Genomic DNA, 18,196 nt, shown 5'->3' on the forward strand with positions numbered 1-18,196 from the left:
GAAACCTTGGCGGAACCAATCTAGGGCTCCGGCAGAGCTGTTCAGCCGGGGATACTTCCCTCCGGAAGGGGGAAATCATGGCCATCGTCATCACCAACGCTCCTCTCATCGGGAGAGGGCAATCTCCATCAACATCTTCACCAGCACCATCTCCTCTCAAACCCTAGTTCATCTCTTGTATCCAATTCTTGTCTTCAAGTCCGGGATTGGTACCTGTAGGTTGCTAGTAGTGTTGATTACTCCTTGTAGTTGATGCTAGTTGGTTTATTTGGTGGAAGATCATATGTTCAGATCCTATATGCATATTAATACCCCTCTAATTATGAACATGAATATGCTTTGTGAGTAGTTACGTTTGTTCCTGAGGACATGGGAGAAGTCTTGCTATTAGTAGTCATGTGAATTTGGTATTCGTTCGATATTTTGATGAGATGTATGTTGTCTATCCTCTAGTGGTGTTATGTGAACGTCGACTACATGACACTTCACCATTATTTGGGCCTAGAGGAAGGCATTGGGAAGTAATAAGTAGATGATGGGTTGCTAGAGTGACAGAAGCTTAAACCCTAGTTTATGCGTTGCTTCATAAGGGGCTGATTTGGATCCATATGTTTCATGCTATGGTTAGGTTTACCTTAATACTTTTGTTGTAGTTGCGGATGCTTGCAATAGAGGTTAATCATAAGTGGGATGCTTGTCCATGTAAGGACAGCACCCAAGCACCGGTTCACCCACATATCAAATTATCAAAGTACCGAACGCGAATCATATGAACGTGATGAAAACTAGCTTGGCGATAATTGCCATGTGTCCTCGGGAGCGCTTTTCCTTATATAAGAGTTTGTCCAGGCTTGTCCTTTGCTACAAAAAGGATTGGGCCACCTTGCTGCACTTTATTTACTTTTATTACTTGTTGCCCGTTACAAATTATCTTATCACAAAACTATCTGTTACCTATAATTTCAGTGCTTGCAGAGAATACCTTGCTGAAAACCGCTTATCATTTCCTTCTGCTCCTCGTTGGGTTCGACACTCTTACTTATCGAAAGGACTACGATAGATCCCCTATACTTGTGGGTCATCACACCTAGATGGTGAAATGACCCTGGTGGATATCATTTTGCACTATGAGGACGCCGTTGTGTGTATCCGTGAAAACGAGGCGCGAGATGACTGCACGGCCTCACAGAGTTTACCGGTGCCAGTTACTAGCTTGAGGGAACTTGAGATAGCTGCTTCTCACATCTTCACTCCAGCAAACTTCTATATGTTGCAAGATGATCTTAGAAAAATTGGCGGCATGGAGATTGTAGAAATTAAGCTGGGAGACGGATCACAGCAGTACATCGTGGCCTGGAAGAATAACCGGAAGCGCCGTTTTTGGGTGGAGTATACACCAGTAAATTCCGCAGAAACTATAAGGTGCAGCTGCAGAAGAATGATTTGAAAGGGTCTACCTTGCAAGCACATATTCCATGTAATGAAGCACTTGAACATATCTGAAATACCAAAGTGTTTAGTTCTTGTTCGGTTCACGAAAGAAGCAAGGTTGGGACTGCCCGCGAGGCGCACAAGCGATCTGTTGGGATTTGCTTGGACTGGGGCTGGGGAAAGAATGAAATATAGCTAGGTCAGTGTGTTAGCATCTGAAGCTATGCATGCGGCATGCAAACACCCTGCTTTGTGGGATCAGTTACAGGAGAGTTTGAAGGCTGTGATAGCTAAGAGTCATGAGTATGATCTGCTACAGGAAAAAAAATTCAAGCAAACAAATGACATCAGTAAGTGTGCAGTTGAATATGTGGACGATGGTGAAGGCAACATGATTGCGGTTAAAGATCCTATGAAAGTGTCAAGCAAAGGTGCAACAAAGGTAGATGAGAGCCGCCCTGTCTCGAAAAATAGTAGACCACTCTCTTTTGATGAGTTGAAAACCCGGTGCGGCGCTTGCAAATTGCTAGGACACACTAGACGTAGCAAGAAATGCAAACTAAATCAGAAGTAAGTGTTTGTATGCATTGTGGATTATTAAATTTTGTATCATTCATTAACTTAGCTTGTCTTTTATCATGTGCAGAAAAGTGGAGAAAGAAGAAGAGTAGAACACTTGCTTCAATTATTTACTGTGTTAATCGGCCGGCTCATACTTTGGCTAAGGTAGCTGTAGGCGATTGTGTTTCTTTGGTTTGGAGGCTTTCGCCCCGTCATTGTATCCTTAGTGTATTAGCAGACGAGATCCCACACTTTGTTTAAATAAAGTAAGATGTTTCCCTCTAAACAAAAATCAAAAAAATTCTTTACTGTGTTATGACCGGGGCGGGAGGTAGAAAGAATATTGTACATTTCCCCTCCCCATGTCCTAAATGCCATTAAATAAGTAATTGTACCACTCTCCTCCCCACCACGCACTCACCCACCTCCCATGGGCGCCGGTTCGAACTCCCCTCTTATCCCTGCCTACAATAGATCGAGAAAACCCTCATCGGCGACTGCTGCAGCCGCCTCCATGGAGAGAAGCCTTGGCTGGCAGAGAGCGATGATGGACCTCGCCGGGGATGACGAGGGGTGGCGCGCGCAGTTGACGGAGGTGTGCGGCTGGTTCCCTAGCATGGAGATGTTGGTCAACCACGCGCGTGGCCTCGTCAAAGTCCTCACCGACGTCGAGAAGAAGCGCGCCTTCCCCTACGGCCGCGGCGTCCCGCCGGCTCTCCTCCTCGTGTGGGCAATGCGAGAGGCCACGCTGAGCAACTCCCCTATTCAGCGCGCAAGGTGGTGGATGTACCGCTCCACCACCATGACGCTGCGGCCAGATTCAGCACGCGTCACGTCGAGGGCGAAGCGCGTCGACGTCGAGCTCACTCTCCCTGCGCCCATCGACCCGGACTACCAGGTGCGCCATGTGCCGAAGCCAGTCCTGCCGTTGGGCTCTGACATCGTGGAGGACGACGTGGAGGAGGTACTGGTCATCCCTAATGACCATGAGGAGGGTGAGGAGGACGCTGTGCAGATGGTAGCGCCGGTCGCCGTCGAGGGTGGCAAGACAATGCCCATCGACATCGAGCTCCTTCCCCTCCTCCCTGACATAGTGAAGGTGGAAGAAGAGGAGGTGGCTCAGGATCAGGTGGCGCGGCTGTCGAACAGGACGGCGGTCAAGAAGAAGGCTTCTCCGTGTGTGGTGCGCCGCTCACACCGCCTCAAATTTCTGAAGAAGTGAAGATGGGCACAGTTGCTGAAGGAGGAGGAAGCTGCTGGTTATCTTAAGTTAGGTATGCTGTTATATGTTTCAGCATATAAGTTAACATTATTTTGGGTTTGATGTTGGTTAGGTATGCTTTTATATGTAAGCATATAAGTTATGCAATCGGTACGGTTTGGTTGGGTTCTTTGTGGCTGAAGAACTGAATATCTACTGCTCACCCTAAGTGTCAAGTTCAGTTAAATTTCAGAATATTGAATATGTACTGTTGCTTTGCTTCAGTGTGCATCAAAGGTGTAGGTGCTGCTAAATGTTGCTCCTATGTTGCAACAAGACAATGAACTGGGCTGCTGCATAAATCAGTAGTGTTGCTAGGTGATGTGCCCATGTGCATCACTTACCAAATATAGAACATGCCAAAAGTGCATTGTCTGCCAAATATAGAACATGCCAAAAGTGCATTGTCTGCCAAATATAGAACATGCCAAAAGTGCATTGTCTGCCAAATATAGAACATGCCAAAAGTGCATTGTCTACCAATCATGATGGCCCCATGTTATTTATGCTGCAATCTCTGTTACACTTTGCCCATAAGCTGAATAGCAAATAATTCAGCAGCATTTCATCATATCAATTACAATGATGTCAATAACTTTATGAACAATCTACTTGCTAACTATGACAACAATCATAATGGCAAGCAGGCCAAGATACAGAAGACCTCCAAATCCTAAAATCCTATCCCTATAGAGCAATATTTCCTTGTGCATCTTAACAATTGCCCTCTTTTCTTTCTCATTCCTTTTAATTTCAGCTTCATATTCTGTAATCATAGTCTCCAGTTTCTTGTTCTTCATGGAAAGATACTTAATGACTGACTTTGCTTTGCTATCCCACTCCCCATCAACCCATTCAACATACTCAGAAGTGATATCATCCTAAATAAATCATGAGCAATTGAAGTCATTTTATAACTGAACTTGTCACTGCAAGCGTTAAACACTGTTCTTTTTTGCAGCTTGACCGCAATAGCAGTACTAGTTTGAAGATCATGCTCAGTAGACTAACCTCAAACACACATCCCCCGAGTGCGCTGCCAAAATTTTCTGCATCTATGTAGACACGGCCACCAGGAGTTTCCTGATGACCACATAGATGGAGCTTGTCATGGCCACAGGTCATGAATTGTGGGCGAAAATGCTGGGATGTAAAGAACAACGGTAAAGAACTTACCTTTTTGCCACCAAAGTGTAGCACTGAAGAAACCCTAGCCGTGGGTTCTCCCGGCCCGCCGCCGCCCACGAAACCCCCATCCTTGATACGTCTCGGTCGTATCTACTTTTCGAAACACTTTTGCCCTTGTTTTGGACCCTAACTTGCATGATTTGAATGGAACTAACCCGAACTAACGCTGTTTTCAGCAGACTTTCCATGGTGTTATTTATGTGCAGAAACAAAAGTTCTCGGAATGACCTGAAACTCCACGGAACTTATTTTTGGAAAATATTAAAAATACTGGAAGAAGAATTCACGTCAGGGGGGCCACCACCTGTCCACGAGGGTGGGGGTGCGCTTGCCCCCTGGGTGCGCCCCCTGCCTCGTGGGCCCCCTATTGCTCCACCTACCTCAACTCCAACTCCATATATTCGTGTTCGGGGAGAAAAAAATCAGAGAGAAGGATTCATCGTGTTTTACGATACGGAGCCGCCGCCAAGCCCTAAAACCTCTCGGGAGGGCTTATCTGGAGTCCGTTCGGGGCACCGGAGAGGGGAATCCGTCGCCATCGTCATCATCAACCATCCTCCATCACAAATTTCATGATGCTCACCGCCGTGCGTGAGTAATTCCATCGTACGCTTGCCGGACGGTGATGGGTTGGATGAGATTTATCATGTAATCGAGTTAGATTTGCTAGGGTTTGATCCCTAGTATCCACTATGTTCTGAGATTGATGTTGCTATGACTTTGCTATGCTTAATGCTTGTCACTAGGGACCGAGTGCCATGATTTCAGATCCGAACCTATTTTGTTTTCATGAATATATGTGAGTTCTTGATCCTATCTTGCAAGTCTATAGTCACCTACTATGTGTTATGATCCGGCAACCCCGAAGTGACAATAATCGGGACCACTCCCGGTGATGACTGTAGTTTGAGGAGTTCATGTATTCACTATGTGTTAATGCTTTGGTCTGGTACTCTATTAAAAGGAGGCCTTAATATCCCTTAGTCTCCATTAGGACCCCGCTGCCACGGGAGGGTAGGACAAAAGATGTCATGCAAGTTCTTTTCCATAAGCACGTAGGACTATATTCGGAATACATGCCTACATTACATTAATGAATTGGAGCTAGTTCAGTGTCACCCTATGTTATGACTGTTACATGATGAACCGCATCCGGCATAATTCTCCATCACCGATCCAATGCCTACGAGATTTTCACATATTGTTCTTCGCTTATTTAGTTTTCCGTTGCAACTGTTACAATCACTACAAAACCCAAAAATATTACTTTTGTTACCGTTACCGTTACTTCCGTACTACTTTGCTACTAAATACTTTGCTGCAGATACTAAGTTATCCAGGTGTGGCTGAATTGACAACTCAGTTGCTAATACTTGAGAATATTCTTTGGCTACCCTTGTGTCGAATCAATAAATTTGGGTTTAATACTCTACCCTCGAAAACTGTTACGATCCCCTATACTTGTGGGTTATCAAGACTGTTTTCTGGCGCCGTTGCCGGGGAGCATAGCTCTATTCTTTGAGTCACTTGGGATTTATATCTGCTGGTCACTATGAGGAACTTGAAAGACGAGAAAACAAAAATTTATCCCTCAACTACGAGGGGAGGTAAGGAACTGCCATCTAGCTCTGCACTTGATGCACCTTCTGTTCTGAGTAAGCTTGCGACACCTAAACCTGCTTCAGCTATTAATTCTGATATGTCGCATGTTATTGATGATGCCACTTCTGCTATGCATGATACTTATGATGAAACTACTTCTATGCTTGATACTAATGTGCCACTTGGTGAATTTCTTGATGAACAACTTACTAGGGCTAGAGAGAATGAAATTATTAAAACTGATAATATTGATGATAGTGATGATGAAGACTCTCCCCTAATAAATATGAATTGCTTGTTGTGCCTGAGGGCTGTGTTATGGATTAAGAAACTAAAAGAGACTTTCTTGCTTGCAATGATAGAAGTGATCTTAAGAAATTATTAGCTAAGCTTAAACAAAAAACTTTGAATGCTAGAATGAAATATGATCCTGCTTATGCTACTTCACCTATCTTTGTTACTGATAAGGATTATGAATTCTCTGTTGATCCTGATATAATTACGTTGGTTGAATCTGATCCTTTCTATGGCTATGAATCTAAAACTGTTGTGGCACATCTTACTAAATTAAATGACATAGCCACCCTCTTCACTAATGATGAGAGAACTCGCTACTTCTATATCCTTAAAATATTTCCGTTCTCATTAAAGGGTGATGCTAAGATATGGTTTAATTCTCTTGATCCTGGTTGTGTGCGTAGTCCCCAGGATATGATTTACTACTTCTCTGCTAAATATTTCCCTGCTCATAATTAAGAAACAAGCTGCCTTAAGGGATATATATAATTTTGTGCAAATTGAAGAAGAGAGTCTCCCACAAGCTTGGGGGTGGCTTATCCAATTACTTAATGCTTTGCCTGATCATCCTCTTAAGAAAAATGAAATACTTGATATCTTTTATAATGGACTAACCGATGCTTCCAGAGATTATCTTGATAGTTGTGCTGGTTCTGTTTTTAGGGAAAGAACACCAGATGAAGCTGAAATTCTATTGAATAATATGTTGACCAATGAAAATAATTGGACACTTCCTGAGCCAATTCCTGAGCCTATTCCTAAGCCAACTCCGAAGAAAAAGGGTGTTCTATTTCTCAGTCCTGAAGATATGCAAGAGGCAAAGAAATCTATGAAAGAAAAAGGTATTAAGGCTGAAGATGTTAAGAATTTACCTCCTATTGAAGAAATACATGGTCTTAATTTACCGCCTGTTGAAGAAACATATGGTCTTAATTCATCACCTATTGAAGAAACTCATGGTCTTGACAACCCGAACAGGTAGTAAAGGTACATTCTCTCTATAGATATGATAAAGCTGAGATCCCTCCTACTAAGTTTGCTAGCCAATGTTTGGATGAGTTTGATAACTTTATGGTTAAGCAAGAAGATTTTAATGCTTATTTTGGTAGACAATTAAAACAAAATGCTTATATGATTGAACACTTGGGTGATTATATGTCTAGAGTTAAAGGTGAACTTAAACTCATTAGTAAACATGCTTCTATGGTTACCACTCAACTAGAACAAGTACTTAAAGCTCAAAATGATTTGCTCAATGAATTGAATAGTAAGAATAATGATTTTGCTGTTAGAGTGGCTACTAGAACTGGTAAAATGACTCAGGAACCTTTGTATCCTGAAGGCCACCCTAAGACAATTGAGCAGGATTCCCAAAGAAATAATTTAGATGCACCTAGTCCTTCTAAAAAGAAGAAAAAGAAAAATGATAGGACTTTGCATGCTTCTAGTGAACCTGTTGTAGAAACACCTGAGAATCCTAATGATATTTCTATTTCTGATGCTGAAACACAATCTGGTAATGAACATGAACCTAGTGATAATGTTAATGATGATCTTCATGATGATGCTCAACCTAGCAATGATAATGATATAGAATATGATCCTGCCATTGATCTTGATAAGCCACAATCAAACAATCAACGTTATGATAAGAGAGACTTTGTTTCTAGGAAAGATGGTAAAGAAAGAGAACCATGGGTTCAGAAACCCATGCCTTTTCCTCCCAAACCATCCAAGAAAAAGGATGATGAGGATTTTGAGCGCTTTGCTGAAATGGTTAGACCTATCTTCTTGTGTATGCGATTAACTGATATGCTCAAAATGAATCCTTATGCTAAGTATATGAAAGAAATTGTCACTAATAAAAGAAAGATACCAGAAGCTGAAATTTCCACCATGCTTGCCAATTACACTTTTAAGGGTGGAATACCTAAGAAGTTAGGAGATCCAGGAGTACCCACTATACCATGCTCCATTAAAAGAAATTATGTTAGAACTGCTTTATGTGATCTTGGAGCCGGTGTTACTGTTATGCCTCTCTCCTTATATCGTAGGCTTGATTTGAATAAGTTGACACCTACTGAAATATCTTTGCAAATGGCTGATAAATGAACTGCTACACCTGTCGGTATTTGTGAGGATGTGCCTGTTGTGGTTGCAAACGTTACTATTTTAACGGACTTTGTTATTCTTGATATTCCCGAGGACGATAGTATGTCTATTATTCTTGGAAGACCCTTTTTGAATACTGCAGGGGCTGTTATTGATTGCAACAAAGGCAATGTCACTTTTCATCTTAATGGCAATGAGCATACGGTACACTTTCCGAGGAAACAGCCTCAAGTTCATAGTATCAACTCTATTGGAAAAATTCCATCGATTATTTTTGGAGGTTTTGAATTCCCTCTTCCTACTGTCAAGAAGAAATATGATATTCTTATTATTGGGGATGTGCATATCCCCGTTGAGGTAACATAGTGTTATTCAAAATTTCTCCGGTTCCATGTTAGTCGGAATGAGTTTGTTAACAAGACTTGATCAACCTTGTTAGTGGATTCCTTTTGATGAGCATGAGATTGATGAAGTTAGAAAGCACAACCTTCTGTACCCTCCTTTTACTTTCTGTTATTTAGTTGAAATAAAGTAAAAATAGTATTTATCTGTCTGTTTTCTGATTTATCTGTGCAATATAAAAATACCCCGAAAATAAAAGTTCTCCAAACGCCCTGAAATTGGAATATGATTTTTTCTAGAATATTTGAGAATATCTGGCACTGAGAACACAGCAGGGGGAGCAAGCACCTGGCCACGAGGGTCCATGGTGCGCCCACCCCTACAGGGCGCGCCCCCTGCCTCGTGGGCCCATGGTGGCTCCCCTCCACTTATTCCTGCATCCACACACTTCTTCTTCCTCCCAAAAGAATCACCATCCAGCTCAAGCACGAGTTCTAGCTCATTTTGCTGCGATTTTTGATCTCCTTCCTCAAAGCACCTCTCACAAAATTGCTTTGGGGGATTGTTCCTTGGTATGTGACTCCTCCATTGGTCCAATTAGTTTTTGTTTTATTGCTTTATTCATTGCAAATTTGTGCTGCCTAGGTGACCATGTTCTTGAGCTTGCATGTCAAATTTATATGGTTCCAAGTAGTTCTAATGCATGATATAGGCTCTAGGCACTTGTAGGAGTAGTTGCTATCAATTTTGTTGAGCTTGGTTCACTTTTATTTGAAGTTACTAAAAATTTCAGAGATTTTTAAGAGGAAGAAATATGTTTAGGAAAATGTACCATGGTGGTCCTTCAAGGAAGCAAGGACCCAGGCTCGCAATGCGCGATGCCGATGATGAGCCACCAAGGAACGCTCCAGTGCGGCCTTGTGAATGGCCTTCAGAAGACTTTATGGATCGAGCGGGAATCAAGGAAGAATTTAACGCATATTTGTGTAACGCTGATCTTGTGAGCTTCGAGGCAGAAAAGTGCCGCCAGTACCACTATCTCACTAGTTCATTTGTGAGGAGGTTTGAATTTTCATCTTCACGCAATGCTCAAACTGTCCTATTTGATCTCTATGAAAAATCTTACACTATGGACTTAGAGGATTTTACCACTGCTTGCAAACTTCCTCAATGGGGTAGTACTAGTGAACCTCGCAAATCTGAATTTAGAGAATTTCTTGCTAGTATAACTGTGGGGGAATCTAGAGACATAGGACAAGCTACCATAGGGACTATTCATTTTCCTGCTATACATTATTTTGCTCTCTTCATATGTAGGTGCATAAATGGTAAAGATGAAGCATGTCATATGTGTGTCCCTGACCTCAGTATTCTTAGGAGTGCTGTGTTAGGAGATAAATCTTATAATTTGGGAGCCATTGTTGCACAAAGGTTGCATCATAATAGATTTAATGGAGATTTCTTTGGTGGAATTTATGCAACTCGCTTAGCTGATTTTCTTGGTGTAACCATACGCGATGATGATATTGAATTGCCTCCTACTTATCTAGACTTTAATGCTATGGTCCACCATCAGGTTGTCGTGAGGAATGAACCACCTCTCCAGTACCGACTAATCTTTGACAGGCGTCACGCCGTCAATATTGTTCTCCCTGGCCCTACTCTCTTTGACTTTCAGGAAAAGGGGGGACATTTTATAACCAGAGAGGAGGCGGAGGAGTATAAGAGGAGGGCTAAGATAGCTCGCCGCCACGCCGCAGCTCAGGAGGCAATAGCCGCTGCATCTCAGTACGACCCCGGTTATAACTTTGGATATCCGCCAGGCCATCCGTGGCAATAAACCAACTTAGGCCAAAAGCCTAAGCTTGGGGGAGTACGTATTTCCCACCGACATTACATTTATGTTCACACACTCATTGCTAGATGTCGGTGCTCATACTCTTTCGCTGTAATACCCATGCTAGTTTATTTTCTTTTTATGCTTTCTTCTTGTGTGTTTGATAAACTTTAAGAAAAACCAAAAAAAATTAGTTGTAGCTTTTAGTTAGTTTACCTTTCTTGCTGTAGTAGTAATAATTAAAAAGAAAACCCAAAAAGATTTCCCGTTCTTCTTTTGCTTGTTGGGAGCTTTCCCGTGTAAATAGTTTTATTTCTTTTCTTTTCTTTGGGGGTCGATAGGAGAAGACCATGATTAAATTGTTGAAGTGGTTCTTATATGCATTATTGTTGATTTAACCAAGAGCCCATATTGCCTTGTCTTCTCCTGTTTATTAAATGCTCGCAGATTCCAGCTTAGTCCAATACACGTGCACTCTTATTATTATTCACATCGTTCGGTCGTGCAAGTGAAAGGCAATTATGACGATGTATGATGAATTGATTGAGATGAGAAAAGCTGGTATGAATTCGACCTCTCTTGTTTTTGTAAATATGATTAGTTCATCGTTCCTGATTCAGCCTATTATGAATAAACATGTTTGCAATGACAATTAGAGATTATAGTTACTTATGCCATGCTTAATTAGCTAGGAGTTTATAATGGTTTACCTTGCGTTCCAACATGCTATTAAAATGGTTGTGATGTGGTATGATGGGGTGGTATCCTCCTTTGAATGATTTAAGTGACTTGACTTGGCACATGTTCACACATGTAGTTGAAACAAATCAACATAGCCTTCACGATATTTATGTTCATGGTGGATTATATCCTACTCATGCTTGTACTTAATGTTTATTAATTTTAATGCATGTTCATGACTGTTGTCGCTCTCTAGTTGGTCGCTTCCCAGTCTTTTGCTAGCCTTCACTTGTACTAAGCGAGAATACTGCTTGTGCATCCAATCCCTTAAACCCCAAAATATGCCATATGAGTCCACTATACCTTCCTATATGCGGTATCTATCTGCCGTTCCAAGTAAATTTGTATGTGCCAAACTCTAAACCTTCAAATGAAATTTTGTTTTGTATGCTCGAATAGCTCATGTATCAACTAGGGTTGTCCATATCTTCCATGTTAGGCGGGTTATTCTCAAGAGGAGTGGACTCCGCTCCTCACTCACGAGAAAATGGCTGGTCACCGGGATGCCCAGTTCCATGCTTTATGCAAACTAAATCAAAATAATTGCAAACAAAACTCCCCCTGGGACTGTTGTTAGTTGGAGGCACTCGTTGTTTCGAGCAAGCCATGGATTGATGCTTGTTGGTGGAGGGGGAGTATAAACTTTACCATTCTGTTTGGGAACCGCCTATAATGTGTGTAGCATGGAGAATACTGCTGTCATTTGCATCCATTACTATTAATTTATATTGGGTATGACTATGACTAGATCTCTTTTACCATGAATTACAATGTCTAGTCAATCCTTGATCTTTAAAGGTGCTCTGCATTTATGTTTTGCGGTCTCAGAAAGGGCTAGCGAGATACCATCTTTTATCATGATTGTTTTGAGAAAGTGTTGTCATCCGAGATTAATTATTATTGCTCGCTAGTTGATTATGCCATTGACATGAGTAAACATGAGACCTAAGTGTTATTGTGAATGTGGTTAGTCATAATCTTTGCTGAAAACTTGAATGCTGGCTTTACATATTTACAACAAGAGCAAACAGAGTTTGTAAAAGTTTATCTTTATCACTTTCAGTTTGTCAACTGAATTGCTTGAGGACAAGCAAAGGTTTAAGCTTGGGGGAGTTGATACGTCTCCGTCGTATCTACTTTTCCAAACACTTTTGCCCTTGTTTTGGACTCTAACTTGCATGATTTGAATGGAACTAACCCGGACTGACGCTGTTTTCAGCAGACTTTCCATGGTGTTATTTATGTGCAGAAACAAAAGTTCTCGGAATGACTTGAAACTCCACGGAACTTATTTTTGGAAAATATTAAAAATACTGAAAGAAGAATCCATGTTAGGGGGGCCACCACCTGTCCATGAGGGTGGGGGCGCGCCTGCCCCCCCTGGGCGCGCCCCCTGCCTCGTGGGCCCCCTATTGCTCCACCTACCTCAACTCCAACTCCATATATTCCTGTTCGGGGAGAAAAATAACAGAGAGAAGTATTCATCGCGTTTTACGATATGGAGCCGCCGCCAAGCCCTAAAACCTCTCGGGAGGGCTGATCTGGAGTCCGTTCGGGGCTCCGGAGAGGGGAATCCGTCGCCATCGTCATCATCAACCATCCTCCATCACCAATTTCATGATGCTCACCGCCGTGCGTGAGTAATTCCATTGTAGGCTTGCTGGACGGTGATGAGTTGGATGAGATTTATCATGTAATCGAGTTAGATTTGTTAGGGTTTGATCCCTAGTATCCACTATGTTCTGAGATTGATGTTGCTATGACTTTGCTATGCTTAATGCTTGTCACTAGGGCCCGAGTGCCATGATTTTAGATCTGAACCTATTATGTTTTCATGAATATATGTGAGTTCTTGATCCTATCTTGCAAGTCTATAGTCACCTACTATGTGTTATGATCCGGCAACCCCGAAGTAACAATAACCGGGACCACTCCTGGTGATGACCGTAGTTTGAGGAGTTCCTGTATTCACTATGTGTTAATGCTTTGGTCCGGTACTCTATTAAAAGGAGGCCTTAATATCCCTTAGTTTCCATTAGGACCCCGCTGCCACGGGAGGGTAGGACAAAAGATGTCATGCAAGTTCTTTTCCATAAGCACGTATGACTATATTCAGCATACGTGCCTACATTACATTGATGAATTGGAGCTAGTTCTGTGTCACCCTATGTTATGACTGTTACATGATGAACCGCATCCGGCATAATTCTCCATCACCGATCCAATGCCTATGAGCTTTTCACATATTGTTCTTCGCTTATTTACTTTTCCGTTGCTACTGTTGCAATCACTACAAAACCCAAAAATATTACTTTTGTTACTGTTACCATTACTTCCATACTACTTTGCTACTAAATACTTTGCTGCAGATACTAAGTTATCCAGGTGTGGCTAAATTGACAACTCAGTTGCTAATACTTGAGAATATTCTTTGGCTCCCCTTGTGTCGAATCAATAAATTTGGGTTGAATACTCTACCCTCGAAAACTGTTGCGATCCCCTATACTTGTGGGTTATCAGTCCCCTGTTCCACTCGATCCGCCGCCGCTGCATACTATGCCACTGAATCCGCCCCACCTGCTTGCAGGACCCAGGGTTCGACCTAACTTGCGGTCGCCACCGCTCTTCTCGCCGCAGCCGCCGCCACCCGACGCCCAGCTCGCTGTCATGCTTTCGCCGTCGAGATTTGGAGGTGCAAATGGAGAGAGAGGGCTGGGGATTTGGAAAGGGAAACGAGAAAAGGGGAAAGATCGATGTGAACCTGGCAAAATGGGCTGGTGTAGCGCTGCCAGCACGATAGCCCGCCCGTGGGGCCCCTCGCGTGGTTAGATGGGCCGTGCCTGGCATCATGGTGAGTACAGAAAAAGTTAATTATACATACAATAAAAAAAGATGGGTTTGTAAAACAAAATAGAAAAACATGATGCCTAATAACACGCGATAGAGCGAACGAGCTGACATGACTAATTTTCATCAGTGTAATATTACATTTTGGCTCGATATATTTACTTAGCTAACATGACTACTTTTCATAATCATGTGATGAGGGGGAATTACCAGGAGATTATGCAAGATGATGACATGCAGATAGCTAAGGCAGAAGGCTAAGCTTGGTAGAGTTTTAAAAAAAGTAAAGAATGTGAAAATTTTAATATGAAACTTACGAGAGCAGTTGAAGAGAAAAATAGAATGCGAATACTATTAATGTGAAAAATACAATTATAAAAAATTGGAGAACGAGAAAAATATTAAGCAAGAACAATTGATAAGTGAAGCCGTGAAAAATACAATTATAAAAAACTGGAGAACGAGAAAAATATTAAGCAAGAACAATTGATAAGTGAAGCCGTGAAAAATACAATTATAAAAAACTGGAGAACGAGAAAAATATTAAGCAAGAACAATTGATAAGTGAAGCCGTGAAAAATACAATTATAAAAAATTGGAGAATGAGAAAAATATTAAGCAAGAACAATTGATAAGTTAAGCCAAAACTTTATTGGTACGACCAAATTGTCTTCTCCGAGCGAATTGTATTACCGAATTGTCTGGTCCGAGCGAATTGTCTGATAGACACATACACATGTATGTGTCACAATATTCGAGATGCCCTTTTTATTACATAAAAATGATAGAAACCCTAAGATAATCATGCCGTCGAAACCTTCGACCGGACTAAATCCAAACCACTAAAACTTCAATCTTGCATGCCGCATGAATTCTTCAGGCGCGCCTTTTCCTTCCGATTTCGTGAATTTTGTTCTTCACACACTCCATCGTGTTCGAAGGTGACATAGTCAACTCCGCGACGAAACGTCTTCTCCTTGCGTCAGCGGTGGCCTGCAAAAAATGACATAAAGGTTACATGAACTGAAGTTGCTACACGACCATAGTAGCTAGTCTACAAACGTAAATAACAGCATACCTGTGAAAAATCGCGGGTCATTCGGTCCCCGTCCCAATGTTGTAGACATTCTGTGACAAAAAGGCCACAATAGTTCCTGGTACATATGCAAACATTAGCGGTGGGCAATACGAACATGTGTGTTGTTGTTTGAATGTGCATGATGTCCTATTAACTCACCCATCCTCTTGTTGGGGCATGTCATACTCCTTGATAGGCCACTTACTTACGTCCGGATATTTCCCTGGTGTAATAAGATTTGCTAGGTGCATATTGTGTGGTATAGCCATTCGCTATAAAGAGGATAGTGTTAAAGAAGAATCATAAACAACATGTAAGACCAATGGTACAAATGTTGGTTATGTTACTAGTGCTTTCACAGTCTTTTCTGTCAGGTCCAGAGGATAGAGCGAATCGAGAACTTGGAATTCTTGCTTGATCAAGTGGATGACCACGGTCATCTAGTGGGCATTGTCGATATTCAACGCGATATACGTCTACAGTGCAAAAAACCATTGTGGATCAAACGAAATACTTGATGAAATGTCCTGTAGTGAAGAATTACAAACATAACGTACCTTATCACGCACAGTATACTCTTTCATGACTCTATTAACTGCTCCAGCTTTGGACAGAGTACTATCCATGTTGCAGCTCAACGGCAATGGATCGTCTCGTGCGATAGCACGGTCTACAAGGATTTTGGACCTCCACGCTAGACAGAGGTAACGATCATGACCAACGCGCAGCTCCAAATGTCGCATATAAGCATTAATAACCTTCATAGAATATCAGGGCATTACATGTTGAAAGTTGAGACATATATTACTGAGAATTTTAATAACAGGAGATGCAAGTAGTACTTACATCGTCCGACAGCCATCTGTGAGTTAGTACCGGTCGAATCCTTTCAGAAGTCAGAGATATGCCACACCCTTCACTGTAGTAAACTTTCTTCCCCTTATTCTTCTCGGTGCTAGCAGCTAACTCGACAAATGAAATAGCTGCATCAATTATTTCCGGCGTCAACTCATCTACCACAACCTCCCGCTCATGATTTTCAGAAAACAGAGCTGCATGAAATAATATGAACGTCAACAATGGTGATCATATGCATTCGTAGTATATAACAAAATAAGAAAGTTAGTTACGATACCTCTAGTAGCAGTAGAAGTACCGGAGGGTTTCTGACCACGGTCAGTACGCCTGCTGGGCTTGTCAAGTGCGTAGGGGGATTCAAATTTCTTAGGAACGGTCCTCCTGCGGTTACCGGACATAACTTCCTCATCCTTATCGATTGTTGAACCCTTTTTTCCATTCACCTTAGCCATGACCTTGCTGACAGAAGATGGGAAAATGTCTATGTCCGATGAAGGTGCTTGAGTAGAAGTACCAATGACCCAAGGGTTTTCGGGTGTAGCGCCACATTCATCATTACGCTTAATAGGTGAAGCTTCCTTGTGTCCATTCATCTTCGGTGGGGTTTTATGTTTGGCAAACAAAATCGTGTGAACATTTCAGCACGTAAATAAATTAAAGGAGAAAATTATAGACAGAAATATATATATATACATAGTACCTCAGGTACGGTTTTATGGTTGGGAACCACTTCATCATCAGGCTGCGTCATGTCAATGACAGGCTCTCCGCGTGAGTGTATGTCATCCTTGTACACGAATTCCTTCTTTTCATATGGACCGTTCTTGAATGAATCCAGGTCTTCATCCACATCATTGTCCGCGGATGGCACGGCAGCAGCCGGCTTGTACATGACACCTGATTTGTTCAACTTATCCAACAACCTCTGCAATAGAAATATAAATTTAGTAATGCTAGCATGGTTTAAAACAACAAACATATTGTAAACTATAAAGTTTGGGTGTGACACCTCAGCAACTTGATCAGGGATTTGCCTCATCTGGGTGTGTATGAAGTCCATGCACCGCTTCATTAGAAGCTCCATCAAATCTTCCGACATTGGGGCTGTCGTCAACTTCTTTGCGTTTCCATTTGCAGGCTTGGTTTTTGGTTTCATGGTAGGCGCATTATTTGGGATGTTCGGCTCCTACGCCCTATATTCTTGGGTGATATTATTTTCGATCTGCATGCGATATTGAAGTACATGTGATGAATAAAAAATAAATATTATTAAGTTACAAAACATTTAAGAAAGACAGAACACAATGACTTACCCTGACGTTACCATGACCGCGCCCATTGTCATAGTCGAACCGATCTCTCCTAGTGGCTGCAACTTCGGTCCAGTTCCTCATAAGAGGTTGTATGGACAAGTTGGGATTATAGGCGCATTCGCCTTCGACAGGTTGCACCTTCTCCCAGTACAAGTACTACAAAAAAATAAGGATTTAGAGTTCGTACAATACATCACATAAAATTGCAATGATATGATAATTGACATTATGCAACAGGTCTCATATGTGTACCTGCAAGAGAGCCAAATTGCCTTTCGGCCATTGGCGGAGGTGTTTTCCTTTCTTGACTATGCGAAGGCAATCAAGGAGAACACGCAGGGTGAAGGCTTTCCAGTTAATCTTTGAAATACGTTTCACATCATCGACTAAAGCGTAGTACTGCTTTGGCACAATCTTGCTCGACATGGGAGCAATAATTGTTCCTAACAGGACAAGGACTACTTTCTGAAGGAAATCGTCGTCGGTGGCTTTACTTTTAATTATGTCCTCAATGAGATTATCTATCCCTATGTTTTCTGATGTCTTACTGAGAAATTGTGGCGGCACCCGCTCCTTGATGTCCTCGCCTTCATCAGTCAGAATGTCCGAAGCGGACTATCCTTGGTTCTCGAGGTTAAAGATGCACTCGACGTCGACCGCACCGAGAGTCACCTCCCCAACCTGCTCTTGTATAATGAATCTGGCCGTGCTGGCCTGAAAATTCTCAA

General features: G+C 42.0%; 1 protein-coding gene across 1 annotated transcript; it reads right to left on the reverse strand.

The window, feature by feature from the left end:
• Window positions 1-3,861: 3,861 nt before the first annotated feature.
• LOC141027262 (uncharacterized) lies at window positions 3,862-17,894 on the reverse strand. Its single transcript, XM_073504251.1, has 9 exons — window positions 17,721-17,894; window positions 17,469-17,624; window positions 16,856-17,080; window positions 16,433-16,748; window positions 16,174-16,349; window positions 15,855-16,055; window positions 15,457-15,569; window positions 15,298-15,373; window positions 3,862-4,134 (listed from the first exon to the last, which is right to left on the reverse strand). The coding sequence occupies exons 1-9, from the start codon at window positions 17,892-17,894 to the stop codon at window positions 3,862-3,864; spliced, it is 1,710 nt and encodes a 569-aa protein (XP_073360352.1).
• Window positions 17,895-18,196: the final 302 nt, after the last annotated feature.

Source organism: Aegilops tauschii, chromosome 1, assembly GCF_002575655.3.
Source record: "Aegilops tauschii subsp. strangulata cultivar AL8/78 chromosome 1, Aet v6.0, whole genome shotgun sequence".
In the NCBI taxonomy this organism is placed as follows: Eukaryota; Viridiplantae; Streptophyta; class Magnoliopsida; order Poales; family Poaceae; genus Aegilops; species Aegilops tauschii.